The sequence below is a fragment of the Oncorhynchus tshawytscha genome, linkage group LG08 (genome assembly GCF_018296145.1).
Source record: "Oncorhynchus tshawytscha isolate Ot180627B linkage group LG08, Otsh_v2.0, whole genome shotgun sequence".
Classification (NCBI taxonomy): Eukaryota; Metazoa; Chordata; class Actinopteri; order Salmoniformes; family Salmonidae; genus Oncorhynchus; species Oncorhynchus tshawytscha.
In genome coordinates this window covers 36,714,753-36,733,296 of record NC_056436.1, presented here as the reverse complement: position 1 = coordinate 36,733,296, position 18,544 = coordinate 36,714,753, and the positions used below count along the sequence as shown (strand labels likewise).

The 18,544-nt window shown below is 45.3% G+C and overlaps 1 protein-coding gene across 3 annotated transcripts; it reads right to left on the bottom strand.

Moving 5' to 3' along the window:
* Nucleotides 1-2,017: 2,017 nt before the first annotated feature.
* Nucleotides 2,018-18,365, bottom strand: LOC112256522 (BTB/POZ domain-containing protein KCTD3). Of its 3 annotated transcripts, XM_024429832.2 has the most exons (19): nt 17,920-18,365; nt 17,080-17,133; nt 16,774-16,819; nt 16,523-16,596; nt 16,352-16,410; nt 15,969-16,100; nt 15,579-15,737; nt 14,850-14,940; nt 14,646-14,730; nt 14,457-14,562; nt 14,272-14,387; nt 13,486-13,573; nt 13,259-13,375; nt 12,907-13,077; nt 11,081-11,236; nt 8,671-8,767; nt 6,477-6,670; nt 6,194-6,332; nt 2,018-6,070 (listed from the first exon to the last, which is right to left on the bottom strand). In XM_024429832.2, the coding sequence occupies exons 1-19, from the start codon at nt 17,985-17,987 to the stop codon at nt 5,383-5,385; spliced, it is 2,640 nt and encodes an 879-aa protein (XP_024285600.1). In that variant the 5' UTR covers nt 17,988-18,365; the 3' UTR covers nt 2,018-5,382. The 3 variants fall into 3 exon arrangements, with proteins under 3 accessions (XP_024285600.1, XP_024285598.1, XP_024285599.1); XM_024429830.2 differs by having other exon boundaries at nt 14,272-14,562; XM_024429831.2 differs by having other exon boundaries at nt 14,272-14,562; nt 16,020-16,100; nt 17,920-18,364.
* Between the last annotated feature and the right edge of the window lie 179 nt (nt 18,366-18,544).

The window sequence follows — 18,544 nt, the reverse complement described above, 5'->3', positions numbered from 1 at the left end:
ACGACCCTGGACTGGTGAGAGGGAGGTAGGTGGGGGAGGGAGAGAAGGATGGACACGACCCTGGACTGGTGAGAGGGAGGTAGGTGGAGAGGAGGGAGAGAAGGATGGACACGACCCTGGACTGGTGAGAGGGAGGTAGGTGGAGAGGAGGGAGAGAAGGATGGACACGACCCTGGACTGGTGAGGAGGTGGTAGATGGGGAGGAGGGAGAGAAGGATGGACACGACCCTGGATCTCTGACCATGAGGAGGTTTGGTATGTGGAGGATGATGAGTTTGTTGAGCCCTTCAGCTCCGCGAGGAAGAAAGATACCATGTTCACCGACACACACCTCTACCTGGGGACCCCACCTTGGCACACATCCCAGGGATCTCAAACTAAAACCAGGAACCCTGAATTCAAATTGGGAATCCTGGACTCAGAACATCCCAGGCACTCCCAATCCATGAATCTCCAAACTCAGTCGGAGTAAGAAAATACTTCTTATTATTACTTATACTTACGCCAACAATAGGACACCATTTCAGCAAGTGTAGAACTCAAAGCAACGCCTCTCACCTCTTCCATTTGAACCTAAGAGTTCAACTACTGTACTTTTGTGGTAGCTGTGCCTAGCAGACGGAGCAGCAATAACCGTTTTAGATGGTATTTGTGACATGACCGTTTTAATAAAGATGATGTAAAGCTGATTCATGATTTCAACTGGCTGAGAATCGTTGCCTGCTTGCCTCACGTCCCAACTGGGGCAGCTGGAGATTGTTTCAATATTCAAATTCAACTGTGACAAATGTCAGAGAGAGACAGACAGCCAAGGTTTATACAAATCTCCACTGTTGAAAACCTCATGTCAGTCTAAAAGAAATGTGAATTCATGACTAGATGCTTGTTATAGTGGATATGAAGTTTATAAATGACTTGGCTGGGCTGATGACACGGTGGATTGCGCAGTCATAGGATTTAGCTGGGGGGAACTTGTGGAATAGACGCCGGCTGGAACGCCGGTTTAACCAGCGTTCAACATTAGACCCACCCGTTGTATAATCATGAATGTAAAGAGTATTCTATATATAGAATTTTGTTTGTGTGTGATCTGGCCTGTGTTAATATGTCTAATGTTTCATTACAGTGTTATGTATCTCCATCATCTTCAACTCAGCTGTTTAGCCAAGACAACAATCCTTAGTCCAGAGTACAATAGTTGATTTTAGAAGACTATAAATAGCAAATCGTTGGATGATCAGTGTAAACGTAGCTGAAGAGACAGTCCACTCTAAGTGTATCCTCGTTTCGACTCCTCTCACTCTCCCTTTATCCTGCCCCTCGGCTGCTCCTGGCCCGGTTAGAACAGAAGACAGGGTCCGTTTGAATAAAACTAGTTGACTCTTCTTGTGCAGCTTTGTGTAGAGAGCTGGACATCGATGGTTTATCAACTTTCTAGGTACCGGAATGCTTTTTTTCCTTTTTCATGATAAGACACATCACACTGTATTGAAATGGTCTAATTAAGCAATAAGGCATGAGGGAGTGTGGTATATGGCCAATATACCACGGCTAAGGGAGTTCTTACGCACGACGCAACGCAGAGTGCCTGGATACAGCTCTTAGCCATGGTATATTGGCTATATACCAGAAACCCCCGAGGTGCCTTATTGCTATTATAAACTGGTTACCAACCTAATTAGAGCAGTAAAAATTGTGTTTTTTTCATACCCGTGGTATACTGTCTGAAATACCACGGCCTTCAGCCAAGTCAGCATTTCAGGGCTCGAACGACCCAGTTTACAAATTGTGTTTTTGTATGTCTCCAAATATGAATGTACTTGGGAAATAAAGGGATATTTGACTTATTGTGATATGCTGCGGTTGTTGGCTGGAACAAAGACCAGAGGGTGGCACATCCACACACTTCATAATATACACATACAACCAAAAAGACTGGAGTGAGGCATGAAACAAGTGTGATGGCGTGTCCCAGTTGTGCTTGGTGTTTGAGGACAAAGACAAAGAGACAAGCTGACACACTGGGTTATTGTGTTTTACTCCCATCAGTACAGACATGAGGAGACGTCAGAGAGAGGACAGACACAGCAGCTAGAGTGACAGAACACACACACACAAGTACCTGTTTCATCTCAACGCTGTTTAACACAATTCCTATGAAAGGTCGATGTGATCCATTACACTGAAAAAGTCATCATTAGCAACAGATAAACAGCATGCTTTTGTCATAAACAGGGTGTGGCACTCCTAACCAATGTTAAAGCCACACTAAACTGTATGAAGACCCCATATGTGTAGTCAGTATATATTCATTGATTTATTCAGCGTCAACCAGCGTTAACCTGTAACTTGATTTTACACACATCCACAGTGCCCTCTAGTGGATTCACATTGTAGTACCTTACCAAGGACACCCAGACCCACCTACCAAGTGGTAGGGATGGAGCTGCGTAACTATGGCCTGCCATTCAACTAGTATTAGGTCCTCCGTGTCCACCAAATCACATCACGGGCACAACCAAAAGTATGTGGACACCTGCTCGTCAAACACATGGGCATTAATATGGAGTAGGTCCCCCTTTGCTGCTATAACTGGAAATGCTTTCACACACACACACACACACACACACACCTATGGGGACGGTATTGTAGCCGTCAGTTTTTGTTTTTGTCTTTTAAAAAGGGACACACCAAACTGGCAGTTACGACTGTGTCCCAACTCAAGGACACCATTTTGACAAGGGCATAGTAGCTGCACGTTCACAGCCACGTTCACAGCTATTGTCAAAGTTAAAAGAAATTTAAAAAAAAATAAAAGTTTTCTAAAGTAAAAACAGAGTGATTGTAGCAGACAGTGTGGCCCTTGGCAGCTCACACATTCAGAAGCAGCAACACCACTTTATTACGCTCATAAATCACACAGCTATCAAACACCATTTTCAGCTCACAAAGTTGCTAACTTTTCTAAAAGGAAGGTTACACTGCTGAGAGCCCAGCGCTGCTTCGGACAGACACACACACTTTGACAAGAGTATCCACACTAACCTGGTGCTCCCTCCTTGCACTGTCACCCCCAGAGAGAGAGAGAGACATAAGACACGTTGATCCCATGATAAGAGACTACAGCCGAAGACTTTTGAGTAGTGCTTGGATGGAGCAAAAGCCTGCATGCCCCGCAACCCTATTACACCCAATGTTACAATGCACGGCTACCAGGTTTGTGTGACTACTGCTTGTCAGATAAACCCAAGCTGAACTAGAGTTAGAAAAACAGGTCCTGTGTCAGTCTATAGGGCTCTATTCAATCCTATGCGGGAGTTCAGTTATACAGCGCGATTGAAATTTAAAAGGCAATGTTCCCGCGTTAGCGGAGACTGCGCTCACGGTAAACGCTGCACATGTCGGCTCAATCGGAAAAGGACCTTTTACATTTCTATCGCGCAATCTGCAGCACTTCAGCGATACAGATTGAATAGAGCCCCAAGACGTCATCCTACATCCTATACGTCTAGCCAGCTCAACGACAATGGCAATTCAGTGCCAACACGTGCGTAATAGGCTAGTATCATACCAAGTAGACGAGCGAGCACTAATACATAGCGACATAATAATGCGTTGGGACATACATGTTATCCAAAATGTTATAACGAGCGGCATCAATAGATCTATTCCTTTTTAGTATCCGTCTGAGGTGAAAGTGTAAAACACAGCCAGAGAAGAGATATAGCTTGGGCCTAGATTTAATCCGATCGGCCATTTTCGGGCCAGCTATGCACCTTTTTAAAGGCAATGTTGCCGCGTTCGCATTCACGGTAAATGCTGCTTACCGTGTCGGCTCAATCAGGCGGATCTGACACGGATCAGGATGAATCCAGGCCTTAGACACGCAGAGATATAGAGGGATAGGCATTATTCCTCAACGGGCTGAATGTTATCTCAACCAATATAAAGTGTTACTTCATCACTTAGTCGTCGTAGTGCGAGTGCAAATGCAATTTAGGTACGATACAATACTATTAATATGAATAGCTTATATGAGAAGACAGATGTCACAAACAACAGCAAATATGTAGACACACATTCTACACACATTTAAATGCATCAGCATGGTTACATATTATATTGATTTGATTATGTAGATATATTCTCCATATATAATCAGATTGCATATTATTGAGATTTACATCTTTGTACATGTTGAACCCTCAGCTTGGTCTCATTCCATCTTTTACTTACCAGCTGGGTATAAGACAGACCTGGGTCAAATACTGTACTTTCAGAGACAATGGGTGCACTTGATTTAGTTTGGTGGGACTATTCCACTGGACAAGCTAAATTAAGTGCACCTCAAGTTGTACGTATTTGACCCAGGTCTCGTCTAGTGATGGGGCGGAGGGAGGATGGGCCCCACTGACAACTCTCTCTCCTCGCCCTCCATCTGAAAGCTACTGTTGGGTGACAGGAATGACGATAATAGCAGCTGTCCAACCTGTGACGTCACTGGGCAGTGAGAACAACACACTGCATAGACTATAGACAGATATCCTCCATTCAACCTTTGGTCTACTTCCTCTCTGCATCACTGAAAGGACAGGTGGATGTTTAAACTATGGCTAGTGTTAAAAAAAAGGCACTAAGCATGATTCCTTACATTTAAAATAACATAGAATGCCACGCAAAGTCACTTGGACCTTCAGCATGAGATGTCGGTCTGTTTTCGACAAAAAAAAAAGAAGAGAGAAATAAGAAGATTTACTGTGTAGCGTAGAATTCAGGCAGGTCTAAAACACGACACGCACGCCTACTGGCTGGTTGAACAGCACGACTGTGTGTTGTGTGGAGGTTCACAACCTGTGCACCCAAAACTATAAGTGTGTGTGAAAGTGACGACGAGGGGGAAATAAACACATCTAGCACTTTGTGTTAATAGTCGATAAACTACAGTATATGCCTCTAACACAAAGTCCTACTGATATCATGAGAGGACTATTGGAACAAACATTGATGGAGAACCACTTGTGCAGCTACCAGATTTACTGCCATGATGGAGAGATCCGAAGGGTTAAAGTCATACTCGGAACTAGAAGATCACCCTTAGGCTAGTTAGCGACTTCCAGCAGGCGTCAAGTTTCTTCTCTTGATTGAGAATGACGGGCTTTCTTTTGAGATGCATACTGTGGTAGTCTAGAATATTGCCTGTGAGATGAAGTTGCTCCCAAACATTGATCTAAGGTCAGTTTAGTGTGTTTTACTCCTAATGGTTAAGGTTAGAATTTGGGGAGGGTAGGCTGGTCCTAGATCAGTGGATAGGGGAGTAACTTCTCCCTAGAGCTGTTGACTGACTGACACCAGGGGCGTGTCGGCGTCAGAGCTGTCCGTAACTCACAGGCTGCTGTCCTGATTGGCCGGCTCACTGCACTTCCTGTGCCGGGGGGAAATGGAAGCCAGCTGTGTGGGGGAGGGGGAGGCAGTGGAGGAGGAGTCACTGCCTCCCCCCTCAGACCCCACCGAGGGGAGCGAGGTAAGCTGGGGGACTGGAGGTGCTCTCTTTCTGCCCAGAAATACTACCCCCTCAAACCCTCCCTTCCTTCTCACCTCAGACCTAGCCTCCGCCACTGATCCTAACCCCGCCCCCTCCTCTTCCAATTGGACCCTTCGCCAAGCGTCTCCTCCAGGACTGTCGGGGGGTTGCCGTGGCGATATGAAAACGCCCTCTTCGGCAGTGGCGCCACCTGTGACCACGGAAGCATTAGCAATGACATCAGCATTAGCGGCGTTAGCGCTTCGGCTAGCCCAGAGCTCCATGGCCGAGCCCCTCCGCTCGCCCTCCTCTCCCCCAGCCTCGCATAGTGACCGGGTTCGGGCCTCTGTACCTAGGCCTGCCCCCTGTCCTGGAGCCTGTCCGGGGCTCTCCAGCAGACCTGTCCCCAGGGAGAAGTTCTGGAAGTCTCTGTAGCTGTGGAAGGACTCTGTGCGGCGGGCGTGGGCCAGCAGGGGGCTCTCTCTGTAGGGTCGCAGGGCTCCATAGGTGGCCGTCTCTGGGATGGGCTCCTGGGCCTGCAGCTGGAGGCTGGGACACACAGAAAGAGAATGGGGATCAGATAAATAGATATAGATGCCATGAAAAAGACAAGTATATAGACAAACGTTGACAACATGAAGAGTCAGAAACGGACTACGGTGTGTAACTGACCTGGAGCAGGACTCTCGGAGGCGGCTGTGCTGCAGCACCGAAGGGGCGGGGCTGATGTTGGGCGTGGCACAGCGGGAGGTGCTGAGGTCACACTGGTCCAATAGCTGCAGCAGCTCCTCCTCTGTTGGTCCGCCCACCTCTGTCAATCAAACACATTATAATTTATCAGTGTCAAACTAAATGTGAAGACAAAGTGTCAAAATGACACTATACAAGCCATGGATATGTGCAATGCCCTCGGAAGCATCTGTTCCTATACAAACAATGTATTATCACTCCTCACCGTCAGTCTTCTTCTCCTCTCCCTTGTTGGCGGTGTCCATAGCGGTGGTGAGGTCCCACATCTGAATGCTGCCGTTGCCATGCCCAGTAAAGAGGTACCTCCTTGGTCTAGAACCCATCCTGCTAGAACCCTCGCACTCCCTCACTGTGAAACACGAGATGGTGGTCCCATCCACTGCCGCCACCTCACAGATCCTAGCAGGGACAACCAGGACAGACCACATCAGACCGGAACGGACTGCATTCAGACTAGAACAGGGCAACCACAGTTCTGGTAGTTCAGTGTGTTTGAGCATAGTGCTAGCAGCACTTCAGTTAAAAGGTTGTATGCCCATATTTGATGAATTTAAGTGTGGTTACTGTGAGCTGGATGAAAGTGCTATAAGGACCATGTTTATCAGACAAGGCTATAACATAATGATGTGATCATACTCTCCGTAGCCCATGTGAGTAAGACCTTTCAACAGGTCAACATTCACAGGTCACAGGGCCAGACGGATTACCAGGACACGTACTCAGAGCATGAGCTGACCAGCTGGCAAGTGTCTTCACTGACATTTTCAACCTCACCCTGACCCAGTCTGTATACCTACATGTTTCAAGCAGACCACCATAGTCCCTGTGCCCAAGAACGCCAAGGTAACCTGTCTAAATGACTACCGACCCGTAGCACTCACACTTGTTGCCATGAAGTGCTTTGAAAGGCTGGCTCACATCAACACCATCATCCCAGAAACCCATGATCCCCTCCAATTCGCATACCACCCCAACAGATCCACAGATGACGCAATCTGTATTGCACTCCACACTGCCCTTTCCCACCTGGACAATAGGAACACCTGTGTGAGAATTCTGTTCATTCACTACAACTCAGTGTTTAACACTATAGTGCCCTCAAAGTTCATCACAGACGACGATGAGACCATCTACAGGGAGGAGGTCAGAGACCTGGCAGTGTGTTACCAGGACAACAACCTCTCCCTCAACGTGAGCAAGACAAAGGAGCTGATTGTGGACTACAGGAAAAGGAGGACCGAGCACACACCCATTCACATCGACGGGGCTGTAGTGGAGCAGGGCGAGAGCTTCAGGTTCCTCGCTGTCCACATCACTAAGAACCTATCATGGTCCAAACACACCAAGACAGTCGTGAAGAGGGCACGAGAACACCTATTCCCCCTCAGGAGGCTGAAAATAGTGCAGCTGTAGAGTGGGCCCCCGAGTGGCGCAGCGGTCTAAGGGACTGGATCTCAATGCTAGAGGCGTCACTACAGACCCTGGTTAGATTCCAGGCTGTATCACAACCGGCCGTGATTGGGAGTCCCATAGGGCGGCGCACAATTGGCCCAGCATCGTCCAGGTTAGTGGTGCGTTTGGCCGTCATTGTAAATAAGAATTTGTTCTTAACTGACTTGCCTAGTTAAATAAAAAAATGAAAAAGAGCATCCTGACTGGTTGCATCACCACTTGTAAACTGCTCGGGATCCGACCGCAAGGCGCTACAGAGGGTAGTGCGTACAGCCCAGTACATCACTGGGGCAGAGCTTCCTGCCATCCTGGACCTCTATACCAGGCAGTATCAGAGGAAGGTCTTACAAATTGTCAATGACTACAGCCACCCAAGTCAGGCCATAGACTGTTCTCTCGGCTACCACACGGCAAGCGGTACCGGAGCGCCAAGACGGAGACCAAAAGACTCCGTAACAGCTTCCACCCCCACGCTATAAGACTGCTGATCAGTTAGGAAACTGTCTCCCTGGACTATTTACATTGACCCCCTTGTTTTATTATTATTTATGTTTGCACAGGTTCGATGTACACTCACCGGACTCTAACCACACACACACACACACACACACACTACACTCCAACACACAAACACACTCATATTCCTTCACATGATCTGCTGCTACTCTCTGTTTATTATCAATGCATAGTCACTTTACCCCTAAACAAATTTACATATTACCTCGACTAATCAGTGCCCTTCATTGATTCGGTACCGGTACCCATTGTATATAGCCTAATTATTATTACTTGTGTTTACTATTTTTTATTTTGCAAATGTTTCTTACTTTAAAAAAAACCTCTGCATTGTTGGTTAAGGGCTCGTAAGTAAGCGTTGTATTCGGCGCATGTGACAAATACAATTTGATTTGGGTAGATGTTGTGTGAGAATAACTGATGCGCAGCACCTTTTCCCAGTGGAGGAGAGGCGAACAAACAGCTTGTTGGTGACAGGGATGACCTTCTGAATGAACACCTGCTGGTCATCTCTCTCCCCAAACGGACCTGAGGGGAAGCCAGACCACACTGGTTAGAGTGGGCTCTAGAACAACTGCTAGGACCTTTTCACACTATCATGCCAAACATGAAACTACCCAACTGTGTTGGCTCAGATATTTTCTTTTCACATTGTCCTTTTCAGCACGGTTTCAGCAACTATGGGGGAAGCATAAGCAGGCCGGCTCAGTACAGCTTGGTTTGGCTCACATCGGTTCAGCTCAGAAATGTGAAAAAGCCCTTCATTGAAGGAGATGATGCCAGTCTTACTGGGATTTTAGACCCACACAAACACTAGGCTTCAGACTAGGGGTGTCAAACTAATTTTGTGGGGGCCGCACTGAAAATTGGTTGTATTTCCTTGCCGTCAAAATTTGAAGGAAATTGTCCTCGATCCACCGTTTTGGGAATTTTCATTGCTCCCTGCCTGTCCAGTTTTCATTTGGGTGACTATTAGTGAGCTGGAAACAATCAAGAAACTGTATGAAGGTAGATCCATTATCATTTCTACATAGTTTGGATTTAGTTTGAGTGATTTTAAAGTATATCGTGTTTGTTTTTCCCCCCAACAACATTTTTGGGGTATTCTTTATTTTTACTTAATTCACCCGTGGGTTTTATGTTTGACACCCCTGCTCTAGACCCTTTCTAGATAAAAACAAATGTTACCCATCCCTTCCATTTACCATATCTACTGTTGAAGTTTACATACACCTTAGCCAAATACATTTACACTCAGTTTTTCACAATTCCTGACATTTAGGATCACCACTTTATTTTAAGAATGTGAAATGTCAGAATAATAGTAGAAAATAATTTTTCAGCTTTTACTTCTTTCATCACATTCCCAATGGGTCAGAAGTTTACATACACCCAATTAGTATTTGGTAGCATTGCCTTTAAATTGTTTAACTTGGGTCAAACATGTTGGGTAGTCTTCCACAAGCTTCCCACAATAAGTTGGGTGAATTTTGGCCCATTCCTCCTGACAGAGTTGGTGTAACTGAGTCAGGTTTCTAGGCCTTTTTGCTCACACACGCTTTTTGAGTCCTGCCCACACATTTTCTTTAGGATTGAGGTCAGGGCTTTGTGATGGCCACTCCAATACCTTGACTTAGTTGTCCTTAAGCCATTTTGCCACAACTTTGGAAGTATGCTTGGGGTCATTGTCCAGTTGGAAGACCCATTTGCGACCAAGCTTTAACTTCCTGACTGATGTCTTGAGATGTTGCTTCAATATATACACATCCTTTTCCTACCTCATGATGCCATCTATTTTATGAAGTGCACCAGTCCCTCCTGCAGCAAAGCACCCCCACAACATGGTGCTGCCACCCCCGTGCTTCACGGTTGGGATGGTGTTCTTCAGCTTGCAAGCCTCCCCCTTTTTCCTCCAAACATAACGATGGTCATTATGGCCAAACAGTTCTGTTTTTGTTTCATCAGACCAGAGGACATTTCTCCAAAAAGTATGATCTTTGTCCCCATGCAGTTGCAAACTGTAGTCTGTAGGTTTTGGAACAGTGGCTTCTTCCTTGCTGAGCGGCCTTTCAGGTTATGTCGATATAGGACTCCTTTTACTGTGGATATAGATACTTCTGTACCTGTTTCCTCCAACATCTTCACAAGGTCCTTTGCTGTTGTTCTGGGATTGATTTGCACTTTTCACACCAAAGTATGTTCATCTCTAAGAGACAGAACACGTCTCCTTCCTGAGCGATATGACGGCTGCGTGATCCCATTGTGTTTATACTTGCGTACTATTGTTTGTACAGATAAACGTGGTACCTTCAGGCGTTTGGAAATTGCTCCCAAGGATGAATCAGACTTGTGGGGGTCAACAATTTTTTTTCTGAGGTCTTGGCTGATTTCTTTTGATTTTCCCATGATGTCAAGCAAAGAGGCACTGAGTTTGAAGGTAGGCCTTGAAATACATCCACAGGTACACCTCCAATTGACTCAAATGATGTCAATTAGCCTTTCAGAAGCTTCTAAAGCCATGACATCATTTTCTGGAATTTTCCAAGCTGTTTAAAGGCACAGTCAACTTAGTGCATGTACATTACTGACCAAATGGAATTGTGATACAGTGAATTATAAGTGAAATAATCTGTCTGTAAATAATTGTTGGAAAAATTACTTGTGTCATGCACAAAGTAGATGTCCTAACCAACTTGCCAAAACTATAGTTTGTTAACAAGACATTTGTGGAGTGGTTGAAAAACGAGTTAATGACTTCAGCCTTCCGACTTCAACTGTATGTCCCTTTCTCCTTTCCCCGCTCTCCCCAACCCTCTACCCATCCCTCCCTCCCTCTCTCACCGATGTCGTTGCCTGATGAGTAGCTGCCGTGGCTCTCAGTCTCCTCCAATGAGAGGATCTTAAAGGAGGCCAGGGGGGTGGAGCCAGGCTGCGTGGAAATCATGCCTCGGAACCGCGTCACTGTCCACGTCCGCACGTGGTTGTTGTCCGCACACACTAAAGGACACGCACAGACAGACAGACAGACAGACGGAGACACACAATGTACAGTACCAGTCAAAAGTTTGGACACACCTACAGTACTCATTCCAGGGCTTTTATGTATGTATACTATTTTCTACAATAATAGTGAAGATATCAAAACTATGAAATAACACATATGGAATCATGTAGTAACCAACAAAATAAAAGTGTTAAGCAAATCAAAATATATTATATATTTGAGATTCTTCAAAGTAGCCACCCTTTGCCTTGATGACAGCTTTGCACAGTCTTGGCATTCTCTCAACCAGCTTCATCAGGTAGTCACCTGGAATGGATTTCCATTAACAGGTGTGCCTTGTTAAAAGTTAATTTGTGAATTTCTTTCCTTCTTAATGCGTTTGAGCCAATCAGTTGTGTTGTGACAAGGTAGGGGTGGTAAACAGAAGATAGTCTTTTACCAAATAGGGCTAAGTCCATATTATGGCAAGAACAGCTCAAATAAGCAAAGAGAAACAACAGTGCATAATTACTTTAAGACACGAAGGTCAGTCAAGTGCAGTCGCAAAAACCATCAAGCGCTATGATGAAACTGGCTCTCATGAAGACCGCCACAGGACAGGAAGACCCAGAGTTACCTCTGCTGCAGAGGAGTTAGAGTTCCCAGCCTCAGAAATTGCATCCTAAATAAATGCTTCACAGACATCAAGTAACAGATATCTCAACATCAACTGTTCAGAGGGGACTGCGTGAATCAGGCCTTCATGGTCAAATTGCTGCAAAGAAACCACTACTAAAGGACACCAATAATAAGAAGAGACTTGAGTGGGCCAAGAAACACGAGCAATGAACATTACACCAGTGGAAATCTGTCATTTGGCCTAATGAGTCCAAATTTGAGATTTTTGGTTCCAACCGCCGTGTCTTTGTGAGACACAGAGTAGGTGAACAGATGATCTTCGCATGTGTGGTTCCCACAGTGAAGCATGGAGTTCAATTTAGAATTCAAGGCACTTAACAAGCATGGCTACCATTCTGCAGCAATACACCCTGCCATCTGGTTTGCGCTTAGTGGGACTATCATTTGTTTTTCAACAGAACAATGACCCAACACACCTCCAGGCTCTGTAAGGACTATTTGACCAAGAATGAGATTGATGAGTGCTGCTTCAGATGATCTGGCCTCCACAATCACCTGACCTCAACCCAATGAGATGGTTTGGGAAGAGTTGGACCGCAGAGTGAAGGAAAAGCAGCCAAAAAGTGCTCAGCAGATGTGGGAACTCCTTCAAGACTGTTGGAAAAGCATTCCTCGTGAAGCTGGTTGAGAGAATGCCAAGCGTGTGCACAGCTGGCATCAAGGCAAAGGGTAGCAACTTTGAAGAATCTCACATATAAAATATATTTTGTTTTGTTTAACACTTTTGTTGGTTACTACATGATTCCATATGTTATTTCATAGTTTTGATGTCTTCACTATTATTCTACAATTTAGAAAATAGTAAAAATAAAGAAAAGCCCTTGGATGAGTAGATGTGTCCAAACGTTTGACTGGTACTGTATATGAAGCACAGCCATTAAAATACAGATATTTAGACATAGAAATCATTAGCATACCTGTTATTTTCTTATCCTGATTACACAACACTCAAACCTGTCCCAAAACCCCCTCCTCCCCTTCTTACCTGAGACCAGGTGTTTCTCCGAGAGCATGATCTTAGTGACAGGGGAGCGGTGGACAGTAAAAGTTTGGAAGAGCTGAGGTCCAGAGCCTACTGTCTCAGGGTGTTGAACTATGACCCGGACTGCTCCAGAACTGGTTCCATACGCTATCTCTATCCAGTTACCACTCACACCTCGAGAGAAAAATAGAGAGATAAGATTCCACAAAAGATAATTGTTCAGAAAGGCTGAAACCCAATGAAGATGGAAATACATGATTTGCGCGTGTGTGTGCGCGCATGCATGTATACGCAGGTATGTGTTCGAGAGCGTGTGTTCATGAGCGCGCGTGTGTGTGTGTGTGTGTGGACTCACTGGTCTTGGGTGTGAGGTAGACACTGAGGGCAGTGATGGCGTCATTAGACGGGTCGTGGTACAGCTCTGTCACCAACAGATCATTATCCTTCATCCTCAGAGGAAACTTCTGCATGTCTGAGAGAGAGAACCAAGAAGGCTTCGGGTCAATTCCATTTCAGTCAACGAAGGAAGTAAACAAAAAAACTCAACTTGAATTCCACTTCCTGAATTAAGCGTGTGTGTACCTATGTAGTAGATGGATCCGTTGTTGCAGCCCAGCAGCAGAAAGGAGCCAGCCGTGTCACAGCTGGTGATGGGAACTACATCCTGTACCTGATGGAGAGGAGAGAAAAGAAAGGGTGCAAATGAAACCTCTCCCTCTCTGTGTGTGTACCGGGCGGCCAACGTCATGCAGGGCTCACACAACACTACGATTCTTTTCTCTGATGTTCATGGCTACTGCTGTGCATCAAACAGTGGTGGGGAAAGTACTCAGTTGTCATACTTGAGTAAAAGTAAAAGATACCTTAATAGAGAATGACTCAAGTGAAAGTCACCCAGTAAACATACTGCTTGAGTAAAAGTCTAAAAGTATTTGGTTTTAAATATACTTAAGTATCAAAAGTAATTTTATTTTGATTGACAGATAGCCAGGGGCACACTCCAACACTCAGACATCATTTACAAACGAAGCATTTGTGTTTAATGAGTCTTCCAGATCAGAGGCAGTAGTGTGAATGGGACCATTTTCCTGTGAAAATGTAACGAGAACGTTTGGGTGTCAGGGAAAATGTACGGAGCAAAAAGTACATTATTGGAATGCAGTGAAGTAAAAGTTGGCAAAAATATAAATAGTAAAGCACAGATACCCCCAAAAACTGCTTAAGTAGTACTTTACACCACTGCCATCAAAAAAGGCACAAAATTATGTTCACGGCAAACACGTTCTTCTTCTCTAAGCCCTGTTCCCATCTCTCTCCCTCCCCCTCTATCCTTCCATCCAGACACACACACACCCTATGTAATCCTACCTGCCAGTGCTGTGTGACAGCGTTCCAGACTCCCACCTTCCCAGTGTGACTTGTGGCCACCAGCTGGTTCCCAATGAAGAACAGATGATCTACGGGTACACCCAGACTAAACACACCTAGAGAGAGCGAGAGGAGAGAGAAACAATCAAACGCCTCACGCTTTCCCAAAACACACACACACCTACCGATCTCGTTGCCACTCCCTCCATCTTGGATGCTCCAGAGGATGATGTTGCTATTGGAGGCAGCTGCCACCATCTTGTCCTTATCACCATGGGGACCACCCACCACCTGTACAACAATAAACTTGATTGATAAAGCACCTTTCGGACAATACATTGTGATTCAGTGATGCGCAGTCCTGGCAGTGTAACCTTGGCGTTAAGGGCGACTCTCTCGATGGACCAGTCCAGATAGGGGCTAGAAAACACCTGTTGCCACCCCGACGACTCTTTTATCCTGAAGAAAACATACACGTTAATACACACACACACACTCAAGATGTATGTACAATCTGCACAATCTATAAATAATATCAACTCGGAGTCGATGAATCCGACTACAAATGCCAGTGTTACCTGTAGCAGATGACAAAGTGTGCATAAGCCACTACGATCCAGTTATGATGTCCAGCTACAATCAGCACCTTCCTAGGGTCCACCACAGCACCTGGACACATAACAAGGCACTTTACCTAATAACCTGGAAACATAACATTTTACCTTACAACCGGGAAACACACACAGTGCTGTACGCAATGGTTGATAGTTGTATTATTTCCACCTACCCAAATTGTTAGCTACTTTTTACTGTATACTGAGCATGCTCTGTACATTATCATGATCGCGCTGAAGTGCTTACAAATGCAACGTTATTACAAAATGTCTGTACACGACCATGCACAACGTATTTGGGTGAGGGTGTCAACAAAATGACATTTGATCGTCAATATTACGAATAGGATCATTCGGCTGTGTTCTAAGTATGTGCGTAGTACAGTGAACCCCAGCTCAAACCAGCTCTGAGTCTAACACACACAGCCCAGAACGAATTGAAGTGTGAACTTTTAACTTTGGTGCTTTTTACCCGACGTCAGGTCATGTTAGCTCCAGCTGTAACGCAGCTACACAAACGCCATCTCCTGACCAGCGGTAGGACTGAGGATTACTCAGATTGGTCGTTAAACAGGCACACGGTGTTCTGAGGAGACTGGGGAGTAGACCACCACAGCCCCTGCTCCACGCCTCATTACACAAACATCCTCGCGCCAACCCTTGTTATTTTTTTTACCCTGCCCTCCTGCTCACCCAGTCTGTGTGGTCCCTCGGCTCCAGGGGGTCCGGGGAGTGAGGGGTGAGGGGGACAGGAATGGGGGAACCCCCCCTCTGCTCCGATAGGACCAGGCCGATCCTCAGGGGCAGGGCCCGAGGCTGCAGGGGTGGAGCTGAACTTACGGGCTGGGAGAGCTGTGGGAGAAACACATTCGTCAAGCGATCAACCAACAAACTAAGAAAATAACAACTATAATTCTACACGACGGACACGTTTTATGAACGTCAAAAAGACCAAAAGTTCAAAGACCAAAACGAACACTAGAAAGAGCGTCACTAGAGCGCTTACCTTTCCCTTGTAAGCAGACAGAGAGATAGAGGGATATGATAGATGGAGGGAGAATACAATGATGTCCTGTAGTTTACCTGTGCCAGAGGACAGACTTCCAGGTAGGAGGAGTTGTGGGAACACAGTACCTGGAGGGGGAAGGTATCCATGGAACAGAACACTGCCACAGGACGAACGTTCTATCTCCTCACACAGCAGCAACCTCCTCACTGAAGACAGCCACCGCAACACAAGAGGAAAAAGTCCAAAACACTGTAGAAACTTGATATATAAGCCACTAAATCAGCATTTGACAGCATGCAATGTGATTTACACAGTTGCTTGGTATTATGCAGTAGATTGTGTACTGAAAACTACTTGGGAAGTTGACACGGTCAAACTATTAAGTGATGGTTAAATAACAATGTAATACCATGTTAGAAGCACAGTAACTACTCAGGCTAGTGCAAAGAGGTCATACCTAACGGTGTAATCCCATAAAACTCAGCCTCATGGCGGAGAATGTTAATGTTTACCCCCCTATGAAGAGAAGAGAACATCCATTCTAAGACATTATAACCTGGACCAATATGCTTCTGCTAATATTTAAAGGATACTGATCCTGTGTGTGGAGAGGGTCAGGTGTTCTTACCGCAAGTCTAACTCTTTGGTTCGAAGAAAATTCAAAATGGACGCAAAGGCTGTCGGATCCCTGTCAATAAATATCTGGAGGACAAGAGGCACATTTCGAAACGTAACACATAAATATCATTATGTTACAGTTTAACATCACTGTGCGAGAGTACACGAGAGAGTATTTGTGAAACGTGTGGCCAACGCTCTCACCAGACGCCACCCCCCCCGAATAATATGTTTGCCTGTCGCATAGAAGAATGTACTCACGGCTCCAGTTTCATCACGTAGAGTTGATATTCTCCCACTCAGCAAACTGAAACACACATACACACACACACACACACATAACCTCATATTCTAGTTAGCCCATAACAAGCTCCTCTCAGCTTTCATTCTGGCTTTATGTCAAATGTGGGCCAGACTAATCCTAACACTGTTTTTTGATACATTGTCAAGATTGAATCCTTGGGAGATCAACCTTGAAGTGAACTAGGTGACCTTTCCAGAGCTGACGCCAGATCACATCTTAGCAGACATGTGCAGAGAACAAGTACAGAGGGATGTAGACCCCACCTTGAGAAGAAAGAGTCTGGGATCCACATGAGAGTCTGTCTAGAGGTGCTGAACCTGAGAGGGAGGAGAGGATATACCTTAGATCAGACCAAGGATATAACACATGATGCAATGGATTGTACTGTACAATAATACATACAAATGGTCATGAATTCTCATGGGTTTTCATGTATTCCTCCGAAGACCTATGTCCAAGGTGGAGTCATGTTACATACACACTTAATACATTATGGAAAGTGTTTACTGTGAGATGCATGTATCATGATTGGGTAATGCTACTGCAGTCTGGTCTCAAGGTTGTGTTCGATTTCTCCTCATGGACACAATGCAACTGCAACTTGTAACATATCATACCAATTGTAAAACATAACATACGAAATGGATGATGGACATGCACAAATTAATACATACCATAGGACACGTAACATATCATACTAATTGGAGTGTGCCGGATTTAAGTTTACTATGTTACGTCTACCCTCGAGTCTGTGGCTACTTGGAACACAGTCAATAATACAGGCAATCTACTACACATTCTCCAGACATAGCCATAGTTAACTATATGAGCCTATATCCTATGTGACAGAACATGGCCATTCGCTGCGGAACACCAAGTGATGTTGATACGATGTAAACACGCCTTGACAATACGAGCACTTGTGTTGCGTGCTTTTCGTGCATTTTATCGCAGCTCCAATGCCATGTTCTCGTCTGCTACAGCATGTCGTTGCCGACCTAAAAAGAAACGACCATTGCAACATGTCGAGTCTGTCAATACCGTCCTCCATGAGCGCACATTTGACAGTTCGATACTGTGGGGCTATTTAAACGCTGTAATACCTTGTCCCACCGACGTTCAGTTGAATAATTTCTCCCATCCCAGATGTTAAATTGACATTCGCCGCCATGTTTCCACCCCGTCCCGTGCGTGTGGGTCACTCGTAGCCAGCAGAATGTGTCCAATGTTCCCAGTTTGGTGTGTCGATCTTCAGTTTACCCCCTTCTGCTCCTCGCTCCCCTACGTCTCCAAGCCTCCATAAAATGTTAGACTTCCACGCAGCGATAGTTCCCGAATTCATAGGCTATGGTTGTGTGTAGCCTTTAGGCAATGGCCAGGCGAGTCTAATTTACCAAAGTTAGCCGATATACACGTTCATATGCATCCATGTGAGTTTGTAATATCGAGTATTTTAGGGTCTTCGAGCTGCTTTCTGTGTCGTGACGACTGTCGACGATGTGGTCTGGTCAGAGGAACCGCTGCCTCTCCCACTACGGTCACTACGTCATCCCATATCTGGAGGCCGTAGCCAGTCTATCCATATTGAACCACTTGGGTCACTTCTCTGAATCGAATGAATATATTTTATTTTACTATTATAATACTTATTTATGCATATACTTGAAAACAAAATGTCTAAATCATTCACATGTCAATTGAGGAATGAAGAATGTTGACATTCGTCAA